Source organism: Natator depressus, chromosome 1 (genome assembly GCF_965152275.1).
Source record: "Natator depressus isolate rNatDep1 chromosome 1, rNatDep2.hap1, whole genome shotgun sequence".
Lineage (NCBI taxonomy): Eukaryota > Metazoa > Chordata > Testudines > Cheloniidae > Natator > Natator depressus.
Genome location: NC_134234.1, coordinates 302,201,374 through 302,220,282, shown reverse-complemented (window position 1 = coordinate 302,220,282; position 18,909 = coordinate 302,201,374). Strand labels below are relative to the sequence as shown.

Sequence of the window (18,909 nt, the reverse complement as noted above, 5' to 3'; positions counted from 1 at the left end):
ACCAACAGAGGTGAAGAAACAAGTTTTCTCTAACACAAGAAATGCTTCTCTCTCCCTGTCTCTGATGTAACCTAATACAATATATGTTCCATTTACACACAAAGTCAAAAATTAATGAAGAGATGTGAAATCAACAGGTGAGGGGCACACAGGGGGGAAAAACAAGCCACAGGGGGTTATCTTGAGTAAGGACAATGAACTTTGTGGGTATTTCTAGGAGGCAAGGCAGACACTCCTGTACGGTTTTACTGAGGGGACAAGCTGTGAGAACGGCTTGTGTCTTGGGGGAAAAAGAGATCTCAACAATCCTTGCTGAAAAATGCTGACTTTGGGATAAGCTAGAATTATCAAGACAAGGAAATAATTTTAGTTTAGTCTAAGGTTTAGATTGTGTGTTATGGTTTTATTTGATATGTAACCAATTGTTTCCAATACCTTGTCTTTCTAACACTTTGAATCTCTGTTATTTAATAATAAACTTACTCTTGTTTTAACTATAAATATATTGAAGTGCTATGGTGTAAATCAAAGTATTGGCCCTGAGTTGAATCTAACAAGCTGGTGTGTTCTGTTCCTTTGAGGACAGCACACCTGGTATTTCTGTGAGTAACCAGTGACAGGGGAATACTTGGAAGGGTCTCAGGAGCTGGGGTGCATCTGTTAACTACCTACAGAACAAATGCAAGGTTGGTGTAACCCAGATGAGAATACTTGAGGGGATGACAGGCTGGCTGTGATGGGGAGCTATCGCTCAGCTGTCGCAGGCAAGTTTCTCTCGCTCTGGAGGCAACAAGGTGACTCACAGCAGTGGGTACCCAGAGAAGCATCACACATACCTTCAGATTCCAGTTGTTTCAGCTGCTGAGAAGTGCGGAGAAAATATGTCCTTAACATAATAAAGGCTCCTATCACAGGCACTGATGCCAGGAAGATGTAGGGCAGTAAAATTGAGACTACTATTATGGCGCCAGTCACAATCAGTATTAACTGTAGGAGGAAAGAAAAATAGTATTGATACAGTACATTTTCATTTTACAGGTTAGAGATTGGTGATGAATCACCCCTTGAGGCCTATGTACTATTCAACTTCATTACTTCAATCAAGTAAATCAGTGGCCTCTAGATACGGCAAGAACTGCTTTGCAAAAAAGGTGATAACTTTCACCTCTAAATCACTGGTTGAATCCAGGCCCAGTCAGTAAGTGACTGAAAACTGTTCAGTTTTGAAATCATAGTCTCAAATAATTTTCTAGCAGACAAGTATTTATATCATAAAACCTCCTGACAACTGGCAATCTCAGCAGAAGGTGAGGATTGAATAGCCATGGACACTGAATTAACTTTCATGCTGGAAAGAAATTTGCACAATTGCTGCTCTTGATGTCTGTGACTGTAAGAGAGGACTTCAGTTTCCGATTATCTCAGTCTGGTGTCTTTCACAAACACTATATTAACATAAATTTTTCTCGGGAAAAATTTCCTATCCTTCACTTTTTTTTTTTAAGTATTAATTTAAAAAAATCCTCATCTGGAATCTAAGCAATTGAATAGGAGCACCAAGGGTTATGGACAAACACCTACTGTAGCAGCTGCAATGGTAAACAATGAGATACTTCACTGTATTTTACATTTGTTTTAAGAGGTGAATCTTTGGGCTGATGCAGCATGGGTTATAATTTTGCAGGCTGTGTTGCACTGGTTTGTGGTAATGCAAGAGTTGTGTTTGCTTGTTATTTCATAATGCAGAATGTAACAACCATTCTAATCTTAAGAGGAGAATGAACCATTCATCTGAAATTCAGTCAAATTATATAACTCCCAAATCAAAGACTCCACATGGAATCATACAGTCCCGTGATGACCCTGCTTTAACACAGGTTCCTATCATTCTCTCGAATTCTGCAGAGGTTATCAATCTGTGCTACACTGTCCTTACTGTTGCTGTGCCATTTTTGTATCTGATCTTGCCTGCATGAGCAATAGAAGTAGAAAAGTGAGACAAGCCTAGATTCTCAAAGGTATTTAGCTGCCTAACTCCCACTGGGAGTTACTTTTCAGGATCTGGGCCACAGTCTGTAGAGGAAATGGCTTCATGGATCATAGTCACTGAAGCAAAATGTTAATGGAAAATGGAAAACAGAGAAGAAAACTAAAGGGGACATTTAAGCATACAATGAGAAAAGTAATGTCCAAGAACAAACAGTGTGAAATCACAACTCTGCTCAGGATATCTCATTTGCAGCCTCTGAGAGAGGAGCACCCTCTTAGTCTGAACATGGGTGCTTCCTGCCTGAAACATCCTAATGTATAAAATGGAGTTGTATATCTAAGTGGAACTTCCACAGCGAACCATATCACACATAGCTCAATAAGTGCCCTTGTATTTTCATAACAAGTTCAATTTTTAAAGTGCAGATCTAGAAGTATAATTTTAAAAATGTACATGTTTTCAAGTAGTTTTGTGAAGTCACTATAATGAATAACATTATACTAAAGCCTAATCCCTACTATGTTATACAAATGTAAAGAGGTTGGCTATTTGAAATCCTAAATACTGCTTATCTGGTTTGAAATGGGATCTTGGACTGACTGCTTCAGCAGGAGATACAAGTTACATTTCATAACTGACTCTTTAGTTATGAGAACCTCCTTTGAGTGCTCTGTGTAGGTGCTTCTTTTCCCTTCTAAATAGGTATTTCTTGTATAGAATATAAGCAGGGTTTCCCCTTCACAGACTGTAATTTAATCTCCCTTTAACCTATAATTTAAACTCAGAAAACTGAATTTCTGTCCCCTGGAAAACTTCAAGGTTTCAAGAAAGTTTGTATCTCAATATGGGATGAAAAGTGAAAACCACATTTTTATGGGACAGAAATTCTGAAAAATTCCATTTCAGGAGAAATGGAATTTTTCTTCTTGCTGGCTGCCTGCCTGGAAAGCTGTTGTCAATTTCATTTTCTGCCTACAGAACATTGATTTTTTTATTTTTTATTTTTTTTCAGAATTGAAACTTTCCCATGGAAAACTATTGATTTTTGTGAAAAGGGCATTTTCCACTGGAAAATCATTCCGATGGAAATTTCCGAACCAGCTGTACTAGGTACATGAATTAAATTAACCAGAACATTTAAGACAGTAAACTGGTCTCCTTATCAAAATCAAAGCCTCACCATTATACATCAGAGCTTCAATGGCCTGAGCATGGACCCTTAGATGGCTTCTAAAGTCAAGTCTCCTAAGTTGTAATACACAACTCCTGGGCTACATCAAAATCCGGCTGCATATTTCTCTCATTTCAATATAGTTTTTAATACAGTGTTGCCTCTTGACATGTCAAAATACTATAATTCCAGAAGTTTCATATATTCTTCCTGAACATAAGACTTGCCATACTGGATCTGCCCCATGGTCTATTGGTCCAGTATCCTGTCTCTGACAGTTGCTAGTACCAGTTGCTTCAGAGGAAGTAGCCTTGTAGTATGCAGTTATGGAACAACCTCGCCACAGGCAATGTTTCCACCAAACCCACAGTAATTAGCAGCTGGCTTGTGCCCTGAAGCATGAGGAATTTATATCCTTTCCAAAACCTTTTTTTAAAAGTATTTACTACCGTAACTCTGCAGATATTCATCCATCTACATGTCCAATTGTTTCCTGAATCCTGCTAAGATCATGGCCTACAGCTAAATAGAAGGGGGGGAATCTAACAAGCTAAATGTATGTTGCGTTCTAATTTTTTGCTTAGTTCTTTTTATTTAATATGATATGTTATCCGTGCTGTGTGACTGCAGGGGAAGACTAAACAAACAAATATATCTAGAACTCTGATTTTACAAACCTGAATGAAGTCAAATATTGTGAGTGGCAGTACGTCATCCAGTATGGCTGTATCTTTAGAGAATCTGTTAAGTATTCCACCTACAGATGGAAAAAACCAGAAATAAAGCAACAGGCAAAGGGCTCGTTGTTACATGAATATGTTCTACAGATGTCAGCTTTAACTAAAACTATAGCTTTTCTGCACATGGAAATGTTAACTGAGAGATGTTTTTAAAGTTTTTGCGCTAAACTCAGCCTTGGTATACGTGCTATTCCCTTATTGTTAATGGAGTTACATCTGCTTACAACAGGGCTGAATTTAGCCCTACAGCTTTTATTTAGTTAGTGAGGTCCCAGGAAAATGCAGAATAGGTTAGTGCAATAGAAGATGCATGCTTAGATGGGATGGGGAAGAGAGACAAAGACAGACAGGCTGTACCACTTATGCAACAGATTTTGCAATAGATATGGATAGTCTGTGCATTAGCATGGTATTTAATTTCCAAATATCAGCTTCCTGACTTCCAAGCAGACTTAATGTGCATAATGATGTTAAGAGAGAATTAGTAATAAGAAGGAGTTATATGAAATGGAGACTCATTTTGGTCCATCTCTATTCACTAGTGTCTCCCGCTATCTACTCTTAAGGATAGTCCAGTAAATGAGGATAGGACAGGAATTTTATACACAGATGACAGTGGCACTTACTGCATTAGTTATGTAACAAAATCTCCAGCAACTTTAGGGACAGATTTTGATACCCTTACTCATGCTGAGTAGCACCTTATTCCATCCACTTCAGTGGGATTACCTGGAGTAAGGGTATCTGAATCTGACCTTCAGTTACTTATTGCAGAGCTGACTGTGTATCTTATACAATAGTTTTATCCAAAGTGAACTCAGCTCTTGTCTGTTTTTATGGTTTTTTTACACTGTTGTCATAAATATAAAGGGAAGGGTAAACACCTTTAAAATCCCTCCTGGCCAGAGGAAAAACCCTTTCACCTGTAAAGGGTTAAGAAGCTAGGATAACCTTGCTGGCACCTGACCAAAATGACCAATGAGGAGACAAGATATTTTCAAAGCTGGGGGGGTGGGGAGAAACGAAGGCTCTGTCTGTGTGATGCTTTTGCCGGGAACAGAAAAGGAATGGAGTCTTAGAACTTAATAAGTAATCTAGCTAGATATGTGTTAGATTCTGTTTTGTTTAAATGGCTGAGAAAATAAGCTGTGCTGAATGGAATGTATATTCCTGTTTTTGTGTCTTTTTGTAACTTAAGGTTTTGCCTAGAGGGATTCTCTGTGTTTTGAATCTGATTACCCTGTAAGGTATTTACCATCCTGATTTTACAGAGGTGATTCTTTTACTTTTTTTCTTCAATTAAAATTCTTCTTTTAAGAACCTGATTGCTTTTTCATTGTTCTTAAGATCCAAGGGTTTGGGTCTGTGTTCACCTATGCAAATTGGTGAGGATTTTTATCAAGCCTTCCCCAGGAAAGGGGGTGTAGGGTTTGGGGAGGATTTTGGGGGGAAAGACATTTCCAAGTGGGCTCTTTCCCTGTTATATATCTCTTGGACGCTTGGTGGTGGCAGCAATAAAGTCCAAGGACAAAAGGTAAAAAAATAGTTTGTACCTTGAGGAAGTTTAACCTAAGCTGGTAAAAATAAGCTTAGGGGGTTTTCATGCAGGTCCCCACATGTGTACCCTAGACTTCAGAGTGGGGAAGGAACCTTGACATGGTGGCACAGCGGTGGGATCATTTTGAGATCAATTTGAGATTTTTTGAACCAGAAGCACAGATTTTAAAAGGAAATATTTTTTTTCCTTTGGGCTGTTGGAAAGCAGGTTTTAAGCTGAAAGCAGTTAGAGGTTTGGTTTTTTTTTTGTCTCTGCTTGGGGGCCAGAGCAGAGACAAAAGGGAATTGTCTTTTGTGAGCTGGAGTTTTCTCTACCTAAAGGCAGGGTAGTTAACCTCCTGCAGGGAAATTCACAAGTCTTCACAGACCTGAAGTTGTTTTTTACCTAAGAGCAACTAGAGGGATTTTAAAGGTGTTTACCCTTCCCTTTATATTTATGACAACTTTTATAAAACCTGCAGGAGATATTTCAAAACCAACGCAGACATCTAAAATGTGTGGTACTTAAAATGCAGTCAAGATTTTCTACAAGATTCATACATTACTTTTGATGTAGCAAACATTTAAAATTGAACTGAGGTGGTAGAGAAAACAATGGTGCCCTTTAAACAGAATGAAGCACTCTTTAATTAAAATCAAAGGCATAAATAATTAAGTCAGTCAGTTTCTAACTTGACTACCTGCTTTCAAAGAGTTGACGACTGACATCGGTGCCTGAAGAACTGCGTGCAGCATCTTCTGATGAAGAGTTTTAGAAACTGTTATAAGAGTATGCACCAGGGGTAAACCTCTGAAGATTCCCAAGGCAAACAGGGTATCTGCCACTCCCACGTAAATATAGAAGACATAGTAGCTGCTAGTGTCGGTGACAATCACTGCAGCACTGTTGGACACACCAGAGCTGGCATTTTTTGCCTGTGTTGCATTTGCCACACTTGCAGCATATCTATGAAATGCAATTTAAAAAAATACAGTAAGTTCAAAAAGCATCTTCATTCCTTTTACTATCATTATTACACAAGTAGTATCTACAAGCTCCATTTGTCCTAAATCCATATGGGTGATTTTTCTTTCTTGAACATCAACCTCCATGTACAAAACACAACTAATTGGTCACTCCATATTCTATTAAGCCTAAATTCTCATCCCTGTGTTCAGCTATCAATGTGCTAAATACCTTATTTATCACTTCTCAGATACATGAGTGCTTATCAAAATCTACGGTATCTTCTAAAATCTGTTTCATACACATACACTGTAGATGATTTGATAAGGAAATACACAGGAACTAGGCCATTAATATATGCTTAGGAGTCCTCTTTGATTTCCCCTCTATATTATTATGAAAAATGGATTATATTGGTAATATCTTCTGAACAAGGTACCTTATTAGGAGTTATTTAATAAAAACTAACCTACCCAATTAGTAGGAAATTCATCCTTTTCTAAAAAAGAAAATCTTTTAATTGAGAATTGAGCCAAACTAAATTACTAAACAAACAAAATGCTTTATCTGTATCATAACCACATTGGGTAAGGCCAAAAGCACTTCAGTGAATTAGTATAAGAGTAACCTTATTAAACAGAATGTTGGGAATTATTAGGAAAGGGATAGATAATAAGACAGTAAATATCATATTGCCTCTATATAAATCCATGGTATGCCCACATCTTGGATACTGCATACAGATGTGGTCATCCCATCTCAAAAAAGATATACTGGAATTGGAAAAGGTTCAGAAAAGGGCAACAAAAATTATATGGGGTATGGAACGGCTGCCATATGAGAAGCGATTAATGAGACTGGGACTTTTCAGCTTGGAAAAGAGACGACTACAGTGGGATATGATAGAGGTCTATAAAATCATGACTGGTGTGGAGAAAATAAATAAGGAAGTGTTATTAACACCTTCTCATAACGCAAGAATTAGGGGTCACCAAATGAAATTAATAGGCAGAAGGTTTAAAACAAACAAAAGGAAGTATTTCTTCACACAATGCATAGTCAACCTGTGGAACTCTTTGCCAGAGGATGTTGTGAAGGCCAAGATTATAACAGTGTTCAAAAAAGAACTAGATAAATTCATGGATGATAGGTCCATCAATGGCTACTAGCCAGGATGGGCAGGGGTGGTGTCCCTAGCCTCTGTTTGCTAAAGGTGGGAATGAGCGACAGGGGATGGATCACTTGATGATTATGTGTTCCTCTGGGGCATCTGGCATTGGCCACTGTCAGAAGACAGGATACTGGGCTAGATGGACCTTTGGTCTGACCCAGTATAGCCATTCTTATATGTTTTTGACTAGCCTTAAGGATCTTCATGAACAAATATTAAGAGGTTTTTGGGTTTTTTTTTACAAAAAGCAACAGCAGAAAGAGAATCCCCAAGCCCATAATAAAATGCAGACAATACTTACTCTTTGAGAAGCCACACCCCAACCAAAGAAGCAGCCACCTGCAATCAGTGAACATACGATTATTTTTTTCTGTTACATTATGTTCTTTTACTCCCTTTTCTTCTTTCCACAATTATGGTAATTGTTTATTGCATCATTATTTGTACAGAGAACATTATAAATGGATGAAATTCAAACTTCCTTGAAGCAAACACCTTGCCACTTCTGTTCCTCCTTCCAAAGGAAACCCTTCAGTGCACCTCCCAAGGAGAACTACATTTATACATACACTTTATGAGCATTCAAGTACCAAAGCACCTTTTATATTTGTTGGCACTGTGTGATTAACAGCGATTTGCTGAAATGCATTCTTGGTGACAAGGGACCCTTACTGTATGTTTGGACATTTCTTTTGTTTTAAATATTATTACATTTTCTTAACAACTCGAACAGTGAGACTGCTTCCCAGTAGATATGAAATATGTGTGATTTCAAATAAAGTGACAGTAAAGAATTCAACACATTACTAATTTTATTTAACTCATTTGTCTGACACTGTTACTTTTCAGGAATATACCCCTTGAGCTCAATCTGTGCCTCTTCCTCCAGTTCAGTTCAGCTTTAATTTCTGTCCAATCCTTTGCTACCAGAGTTAGTGTAGTATTGTCACTCTCTCTGACCAATCTCTTTGTCTGATCTGAGTGTTCCTCAGCATGTCTCCTATCCCTCAGCTGCTAGTTTTAAGTAATACTTCAACACACCATTAATTTGCTGTGCCAGCAATAAAGTTCCACTTTGTTTAAAGTGGAACTCATCCCTTCTGTATAGGCTCTCCTTGCCCCCCAATGACAGCCCTCAGTGTCTAATAAATATAGAGCCTCCTCTCTACACTGAATTCTTATCTATCCACTGAGACCCAGCGGAGCCTCCTGTTGAGTTAATCTGATGATACTGGAAGCATTTCAGAAAATCTACTGGATAGATCTTATACTTAAACCTTATTCCTAGTAATTTAAATGTAGATCCTAGGTCATCTCTCTCATATCTCCCCACATCACTGCTATCAAGATATGCCTTATGACAGATTACACCCCAATACTTATTAGAAATTTGCTTTAGATGTCTCATGAGATCTGCCATCTTTGCACCAGTTAGATAAATTACTGAAGAGCTGTCACAATAATCTAGTAATCAATATCTCCCCCCATCCTCCTGTGTCTCACAGCCATAATCCCATCTCCACCTTGGCTGCCTCCCACTACAAGACCAGCGTTCTCATCTGAGGGATGCAGAGAGCCAATTCTGAGGTGGGCCTGCTTTACAGAATCCTTGCATGCTGTTTCTGTGAGTATCCACTTCTTCCTCTGCTCTACCAGTTCAGCAACTCTGGCTTCTAGATTCTGTAGTTGGGCATTAAGGACCATGAGCTTCTTGAAAATGTGCACACATACAACACTTGGCCAAAAGGTAAGTTCTTGTACATTTTCCTTGTAATAATGCCCTGGTTGGGTCATGAATCTGGCACCTCTAGATCTAGAATAGCTCATTCTTCTAGGTTTAAGGTAGCATCTATAGCAGTGGTGGGCAACCTACAGCCTGCGGGCCGCATGCGGCCCCTTCCGGGTAATCCGCTGGCCAGCCGCGAGACAGTTTGTTTATGTTGACTGTCTGCAGGCTCAGCCACCTGCAGCTCCCTGCAGCCAATGGGAGCTGTGGGAAGTGGTGTGGGCTGCAGGGACATGCTGGCCGCCGCTTCCCGCAGCTCCCATTGGCCAGGAACGGCACACCGCGGCCACTGGGAGCTGTGGGCAGCCGTGCCTGTGTATGGTCAATGTAAACAAACTGTCTCATGGCCCGCCAGCAGATTACCCTGATGGGCCACATGCGGCCCGCGGGCCGCAGGTTGCCCACAACTGATCTGTAGTGTAAGCTGCCACATAGGGCTCCATTCTCAGCTTTTTACTTTACGCTACTCTCTCAGTTTAGAAGTGTAAAGTCTCTACTGCTAAACGGTCATGCCCATCATAAATCTCTGTACATGCGGTAGCCATTAGGGGGGACACTGTGTTGCTGAGTATGTAACTCTCACTCGGGTTGGAAATTTTGTCATCCTGCACATATCCACCGGGGACTAAATACATTCTGCTCAATAATTGAGTAAGTATTCCCCACCCTGTTAATCTGTTCACTGGTCTTTGACCTCTGTAGTTATACAGGGATTTTACTGAGTGGATATTAGTATGTCCTAGGTTTTGTCTTCCAGTTAGATAAAGGTTTTTAATTTTTTTAAATGATCTAATAGGTGTTCTTTAGGTTTCTAACAATTAACTGAGCAGCATATTCCACTCAGTGACAAACTACCATGCCAAAGCCCCTGTGCGCACTCTGGCTGGGGCCTCTCTTTCAGTTTTGAGGCTGCAAACCCTTGCATAAAGGCAAACTGGCTTTGGCCCAGATTCTCGAAAGTATTTGGGTGCCTAATTCCCAATGAAATCAATGAGAGTTACATGCCTGAAGACCTCTGAGAAGCTGGGCCTTAGTAAATTAGCAAGTGTAGGAAAAGTAAAACCAGAAATAATCTAGGCCCTGACTTTTAATGGTTCAGAGAGAGACTGAGTGGTTAGGACACTCTCCTGGGAGGTGGGAGACCCAAGTTCAAATCCCAGCTCCACATCAGGCAGATAAACCTGGGTCTCCCACATTGCAGGTGAGTGCAGAAACCACTGAGCTGCAGGTTATAAGGAAGACACCCACATCTCCTCCTCTACCTGTTTGGTTTTAGGAATGCTCTGAGCATGCCCACCAGATTGGATCCAAAGGGTCAATAGACAGGTGAAAACCTAGTATGAGGATCCGTCTGGGGCTTACACATGAGCTAGGCACTTGGGTGCCTAGATTAAGGAATCTGTACACATACTCACTAGTAGAAACTTAGGTGCCTAGGGAAATGTAATGGTGGAAATGTAGCCACCTACAGAGAGGCTGCAGCTAAGCAGGGGTTGGAGGATCTCGGTTGTGCCTAAATGGTGGACTTGAGTTCCAAATTCCTCGTGTGAATCTAGCTCTTGGGGTTATGGACTCTTGTACAGCCTTGCACTAACTCATTGTCTTTGAGAAACAACAGTAAACCAAAAAAGTAACATCCCAACACCACTCATCAGCAATTAAGTCAGCAGCCAACAAAAATGCATATGCAAAAATGTTGACACTAAATACTTTTATATTTGAAACAAAAAAATGCACAGTTTGAACAAACATAACATGATATTAAGAGCAGAATAGTCTTACCTCAATTAAAAAGATTACTACACACAAAATTAGCACAAAAGTCAAGCTTTTGTGGGTGGTAATGTATCTGTAATATGTATTCCAGGTAGTAACAACACTCATGCTTGCTGCATCATCAATAAAACATTCCTGCCAAGACAATTGATAAGAACATGGTTAGAATGTCCACCTCTAGGCATAAGAACTATTGATATGTGACTACAATCCCTCCTGCACTGATTCATTTTAAGTGACAGAATTGCAGGATTCAGTTTGGCCAGAGAAGAGGAATGATGACTGTAGGGAGGAGTGACATTTTTCAGGTGAAACCTTTTGCTGAAAAATGAATATTCAGGTTGACCAAAACATTTCACAAATTCATACATAATTTGCTGAATTGTTTCAGTTGAAAAAGAAGAAGAAAAAATAAAGAAAAGTCTAAACTTTTCATTTTGACTTTCCCATTTGAAATCCATTTAGAATTTTACATCCATATTGATTTTTTTAAAGGTAAAAAAAAAATCAAAAGAAACAAAACATTTTGTTTGACCTGAAACAATTTATTTATTTTTTTTTTAGTTTGGTCACCAAACCAAAAATCAGTTATTCATAGAGCGCAAGATAATTGTTGTTACCTCTTGCATAAAGACACCACTTAAAATCACTTGAGCTGTTGACACAGCCTGATAATAACAATCTTCAGATCAACACACTATTGCTAAAAACATAGCTCAATTATGTCTTAATTTCTTCAAACATTACCTACACATGAGCTTTCAAAGAAACTCTGAGGAATCTCTGTTCTGCTAAGATCACCCAGGCAAAAGAAAAGGTGAGAAATGCTAATTTTTAAATAATAACGAGCTTTAAGCATTTCTTCATTGTATACAGCACATAGCATGATAGGGTCCTGGTCCATGAGTAGGGCTCCTAGGCACTATGGTAACAATAATAATAATAATAATAATAATTAATAATAATAAAAGTACAAAATTTTCATTCAGAAAGTGACCTAGAAAACTTCAGTTGTACTCCAAAGAGCAACTTTGCCAAACTTGGAAATGAAATTCATTCATTAAAAAGTGAAATAGAGAGATTTTAGACCTGTTTTAAGTGCAAATCTCATCTGTGTTTTAACTACAAAGTTATTACCAGAAACTCCATTATACTATAACTAATCCAGCATAATCTTCTCTCCAGTGTCTGCATCACCATGTAAAATTAATTCAGTGCTTTTTTTATAAATCAAATACTATAAACTTGTAGCCTAATCAGCTGCAATATTGAATATCTACATTCAATGTGTGTAACTATTCCAATTGGTTTAATTTATTCCATGAGTTAATATTTCAAATGTCTACTCTTGATTCTTAGTTTAAAAATCACACAAACTTTAGTTTCAAACTTGATTTCAAATTTCATTTCCACATAATTAATCTAAAAAGGCAGTAAATGTAAGGGAATAGATGGATTTCAAAAATTGTACATGACTTGTTATAAAGTAGACAGGAGCTGTGCTTGAGGGTCTGATGCAGTGATATTGCAACAAAAGAGTCCTCCTAGAATCATTTTTTCAGATTATGTATAAATTCTTTAATTAAATTTCAAACTGGTATTTGAGATAGAAAAATAAAGGACACTCTACAGAGTAGTACCACATAATGCATTACAAGGAAGGTGGAAAACATAGAAGGACTGTAGTGCTCAGTGCTATCAGCAAAGTATTTCATCTAAGAAGAAGGGCAATACAAATCAGCACCTACCTTCAAATCTTCTTCATTAATCTCATCACTTATTTCCAAGACACCGTCTTTAGACAAATGCCTAGCATAGATGTCTCTCTTGAGAGACAGGTTAGACTGGGGGACCATTGACATATTACGTACAGATATGCTTCCCTTTTTGTAAAAGCTCTGTCCCTGGTTAATTGAGGTGCGGGTCATCAAGTTCAGCACAGACTGCCTCCTCTGTCCTTGGAACATGGGCCCTGTGGTTAGTAAATTGCTCCGAGGCAGAATGACCTCCCCCTGTTCAGAATCGGGCACCAGAGACAGCCTTCTTTCTGGTGGCTCACTATAACCTTCTATCCCATTGGCCTGTCCTGGGGCTTTCTGCATTAATGAAAACTTTCTGCTAATATTAAGTGGATTAATAATGATGGAGTTCTTTCTTTTTTCATTGAAATCGGTAGTTTGTTTAAAAGACTGTTTCTTGGATTCATTTCGGGAACCCACTCCATCTCCATCAATGGAAAACCGTCGGAGAGCTTCATTCAGAATTGAGTTTCTTCTCTCTGGACTGAACTGATCAAAAGAATCAAATCCCATCAGCTTTGAGCTGAAGTCAGGGCGCTGACCTTGAAGTTCAGAAAATGTTCCATAGAAATAGCTGGTCCCTTCATGTAAAATTAATATTTTGTCTGCTGTCCTTAAATGTTCAAGTTTTGAAGTCACCAGGATTCTAGTTTTATTTGCCATCAACTTGCAAACACAGCTACAAAAAAAAAAAAAAAAAAAAAAAAGAATTATACGCATTTTAAAACCAGGGCAATCATTCAATATTTTCTCTCCATGCTTTCATATTACTTTCATCACTTCCATTCTTACTCCATTTGCTTCTTTATGGCAGAGAAATGGGTGGAACACACAATTAGTGTTCATCTGTGGTGCCAGGGGGGGTGAGCAGAAGAATGGACACTGGCCTCTAGTTAGGCTCAATGTAATGGTGGCGCAGCTGAGCTGCTTGTAAGTTCCCCACTCTCAGCCATTCAAAACTTTCATACACCACACAGATGTGACTGGGAAACTTCATGGAGAGCAGGGAATTATTGTATAATCGACCTATGGGGGGGGTCCCCTAGGTACATATGTGCTTGCCCAGTCTGCTGTCAATCTCTCCTGTCCAGTTGGTCAGTGGGTCCTTTTGGGTGACCAGCCTGTTTGGGTTTACACAAAAAAGGACAAAATACTATTTTCTATGAACACCAACACCCATGAAACAGTTGATAATTATTTAAACTATTTTAAACTATTTAAGATAATATGCCACAAGCACTTGTCATGCATGCACACACTCACTATAATATTGTATGTGTAATATGAGAGAGAGAGAGAGAATATATATAACTGTATCTGGGGATGAATAAGCAATAGGAGCTACAATATGTCCAATTACTGTATGGGCAGCTTTAATGAGTATAAGATGCCTGCTATCCAAAAGGTAATGTATTGTCACATGGCTTTGGATACAGCATCCAAAATCATTCCTAAAAACTATGTATCATTTTGACCACTTCTATATTTTGGGCATATTAATACAAATTCTGTGCCAAATTGAGGAGGGAGTGTTTTCTTTCTTGGATTTGTGCTTTGCATTGTGCTGCTTGACAGAACTCCCAGAAACAAACCTCAGAAAACATACAGTACCTTTCAAATATTTCTTTTTCTGTTAAAATATCTAAATAGCCAAAAGGAGAATCCAGGAGATACAAATCAGCATCTTTGTACACTGCTCTAAACAAAGGAAATAGAAATGAAATTAGCTTTCACTACTATCTACCTGTTCAATTTAAGTTACATTTAAAATGCATGCTTTTAAAATTGAATCTCATAACAGCTGTAACTAATAGACATAAGAATCTAGACTGCTTATTTATAGGGAATCAGTGTTCAGAATTAAATAGGTTTATAATTCACCTTTTAATAAAGCCTTTCCTTGTAGAAGGGCATTTTGCATAGTAAGGTAATTTTTCATGGAATTCCATGTAATCAAAAGAAACTGCACAACCACCTTTACTGTGTCTTTTACTTTGGGGCTTTTAAAGACCTTCTTAAGGCCTGCTCTTGCAAGTTGTGTATGTGTAATATGCTTACTCAGTTTAACAGGGATTCTGGACCTGTTCCAAAGTCTACTGATCTCAAGCTCTTTCTCTGTCGAAGGCTTACAGAATTATGGGACCATAGGGCTCAGTCTTGTAAAGTGCTTTATAGTAAATGGACTGCAAGGTCCTATATGAGAATCTTAGGTCCCAATCCTGCAAACAGCTACTTAACATCAGTGGTACTACTCACATGCTTGATGTTAGCAAGAGCCTAAGTATTTGCAGGGTCCGAATCTTAGACTGTAATGATCTTGAGCTGGACACTGGGGCCCACCCCAGCCCCCAGTGAAGTGAACAAGAGTTTTGCCATTGATGTCAATGGGAGCAGGAGCAGGCCCTTTGTCTTACTGTGTGATTGTAAAACGTGACACTATAAATGAGTAGTACAAAGAAATAATCAAGAAAACCCTGAAAATTGGATTTTACTTCCATTTAAAGTACTTAAAAATCTTTTAACATTTGTTTCTAAACAGTTATCTTGAACAAACATAATATGAAAAACATATAGCCACTAAAAACATTAATAGTATACTCTGCCAATAGTATAGGTAATTTTACTGGAAGACCTTCTATTATGATTGAATTCACTTATTGTACATTTTGATGTAGTGACTGCACAGTAATCATACTGTTCTTGACATTTTCAACAGTTGGCGAGTTTATAACTTACTTCCTACATTAATGGCCGTGTTCAGCTCAGTGCTATATATTGGATGTTGCCTATACTGTCTTTGTGACTTTTTATTTTAAAAATATAATTATACAGCTGAAGACTAATGCCTATTGGCAAGCTGATCACACAAGAGTAGATTGATAAAGTCCATCATATGACATTCCAGGAATTGACCTGAGTTCCTTTGGAAGTTTATAAACATGGCTGTACAGAGTTTGGAAAGGTATTTAATCAGTCTGATAGTTTTTATGGAAATCTGAATGGTTTATACTTTAGTTCAGCATTCCCCAAACTTTAGAAAGATGAGACATGCCCCCTTCAGGAAAATGGAATTAACCATGCTCTCTGCCTACTTGCAACTCTGCCAAGTGTGCTAAAGGCCTCCACATCTTAATATATGCATCTTTAACCTCACCTGCACTAGAGCATGCCCAATGTTTGAGAAATTCTGGTCTATGTCTTCATAATATGATCTTACTTCTGCCTTGTGTGGTTTGAGTATTGGCATACTTTAAATTTCAACACTGTTACCTAATGGTTAACGAATCACCATTGGCATCTGAATTAGCACCCACTGAAATGAATGGGGCAGTTCACATGTCAGAGCTATTGTTTCAGGCTCTACAAACCCAGGCAGACATCACTGTGTTTGGTTACACTGCTTCATAGTTTGAAGGTGTTTTTCTTCACAACTACACCAGCTAGAGGCTTCTTTTAAGGAAAGCTCAGATTTTGGAGAAAAATTGAAAATTCAGTCTGCTTCCCCTTCCTCTGTATGCAGTGTTGTTGTAGCCATGTTGGTTCCAGGATATTAGAGAGACAAGGTAGGTGAGATAATTAGTTGGTCCAATAAAAGATATTATCTCACCCAACTTGTACCCCCATCCCCTGGTTATTCCTTTGCAGGTTCCTCCAAGGGTGAAGTGCCTAGTTTGGGTGGTTTAATTCTTTTATACCAAATATGATATTTCTTTGAGCTTAATCCTTAACTGTTATTTAATAGATGCCAGTCTTAAATAAGGGGGGAAATAAGCAAACCATACGTATCTTTAAAAAAAAATTCTTCCTCAACAATTTTATTGGGAGGGTTGTCTCTTGATTGAATGAATGTTTAATAAAATGTTTAAAAAGCCTTGTGTAGGAGGGATGCATAGTTTCACTGCCCTAGGGCCAGCATGAGAGACACTGAAGTCCTAGGAAGCACAGTCACTGTGCAACACCTTATGAAGGATCACTCTGCGGGCTTGTGTGGAGAGGAGGTAAGGTCTTTGCTTTGTCTCCTTTGAAGTGGTTTGCGTCGCAGAGCCACTTCCAGGGATCAGGCCTCAATTTCCCTGTTTGGAAAATGGAGACAATATCTGACAACCCTCTGAGGGCATTATGATTCTCAATTATTTAATGTGTAAAGCTCTTTGAGACCCTCTGGTGACAGTTGCTGAAAAATTTTGTATTTCTATTTGCACATGACAAGCATTTCTCTGGTGCTCAGACAATCAACATTTCATGCTGTGAACTTTAACCTGACAGTTTCAGTTAACTATGGAAACTTTCATCTTTTGCTGAACCTCTACGTATTTCTGAACTAAATTAATGAACATATAGATGTATCTTAAATACCTGTATTTTCATAGGACAAAAATCTGATCTCTGATGTTAAATGCAGCTCCCACTGGAGTTATGCACATATATCTATATGGCAGAATTAGGTCCACATTTCATTAAACTGTTCATACTATGTTTTCCAAATGTGACGCGTCAGCCATTCAGATGATAAAATATTCACCTCGCTAGTGAGATTCTTGCCCGTTGACCTCCACTCAGGATGATTCCGCCTTCCCCCAATACTGTACAGTCTTTCTCAGGAAACTTTGAAATCTCCTATTAAAAGATTTTAAAAATTAGATGTGTATTTTCCATATTCAAATGACACAAATTGCAAATTAACCAAAAGCAAATGCACATAATGTTTAGATGGAAATAACTGTAAGATCACACAAATTTGTTTGCTTATTTCATTGTTTCCTTATTCAGAAATGAATCATTAAAGTGTAAACATTTATTTACCTCAGAGCTCACCAAAAGGTTATCAAGTCTTATGAGCAAATATTAGTCTTAAACATTAGTTCCCTAGAAGTAAAGAATGGCCCTTTTACATAATCTAATTCTAAACCTCTAACCACTAACGTACATTTCCTACCTGAGAGAAGAGTGACAAAAAGACAGTTACCTTTTCTGTATCTGGTGTTCTTCGAGATGTGTTGCTCATGTCTGTTCCACAAGAGGTGTGCGTGCTCGCCACATGCACAGGTGCCGGAAGCTTTTCCCCTAGCAGTGCCCTTAGAGGGGAGCGCCCCAGCAACCCCTGAAGTGGTGCCTCCACGGATCGGTATAAGGAGAGCTGCACGCTCCCCCCCCCCAACCAGTTCCTTCTTGCCAGACAACTCTGACGGAGGGTGGGATGTCGAATAGACATGAGCAACACATCTCGAAGAACACCAGTTACGGAAAAGGTAACTGCCTTTTCTTCTTCGAGTGATTGCTCATGTGTATTCCACAATAGGTGATTCCAAACTATATCTGTTGGAGGTGGGTAGGAGTTCACAAGTTCTCAAGATGGAGAACAGCCCTGCCGAACCAGGCGTCATCCCTGGTTTGGGAGAGTATCGCATAGTGCGAGGTGAACTTGTGAAGCAAAGACCACGTGGTGGCCCCACAAATGTCCTGGATGGGGACGTGGGCCAAGAAGGCAGCTGACGAGGCCTATGACCGAATCGAGTGCGCCTTCACAATCGGTGACGGGGAGATACCTGCCAGCTCATAACAGGTGTGGATGCATGAAGTGATCCAGTTGGAAAGCCACTAAGTGGAGATCAACTGACCCCCCATGCGCTCAGCCGAGGCGATGAAAAGTTGCAAGGACTTTCTGAACAGGTTGGTCCACTCAAGGTAGAAAGCCAGAGCCTGTCACACATCGAGCATGTGGAGACAGTGCTCCTCACTGGATGTGTGGGGGTTGGGGCAGAGGATGGGCAGAAAAATGTCCTGACCCATGTGAAAGGCAGAGACCACCATCGGGAGGAATGCAGGGTGTGGGCGGAGCTGGACCTTGTCCCTTATTAAACCCCGCGAATGGGAGCTTGGAGGTCAGGGCCCTGAGCTCCGAGACCCGCCTAGCTGACATGATCACGACCAGGAAGGCCACCTTCCATGAGAGGTGGGACCAGGCGCACGTGG

General features: G+C 39.3%; 1 protein-coding gene across 1 annotated transcript in view; it reads right to left on the bottom strand.

The window, feature by feature from the left end:
- CFTR (CF transmembrane conductance regulator) overlaps positions 1–18,909 on the bottom strand; it is a 139,280-nt gene that overhangs the window by 56,655 nt on the left and 63,716 nt on the right. The window contains exons 11-18 of the mRNA XM_074952101.1: positions 17,459–17,553; positions 14,548–14,634; positions 12,886–13,615; positions 11,144–11,272; positions 7,877–7,914; positions 6,139–6,404; positions 3,839–3,918; positions 837–987 (exon numbers count right to left, since the gene is read on the bottom strand). Coding sequence (XP_074808202.1) covers positions 837–987; positions 3,839–3,918; positions 6,139–6,404; positions 7,877–7,914; positions 11,144–11,272; positions 12,886–13,615; positions 14,548–14,634; positions 17,459–17,553 — 1,576 coding nt within the window. The remainder of the gene's footprint in view (positions 1–836; positions 988–3,838; positions 3,919–6,138; positions 6,405–7,876; positions 7,915–11,143; positions 11,273–12,885; positions 13,616–14,547; positions 14,635–17,458; positions 17,554–18,909) is intronic.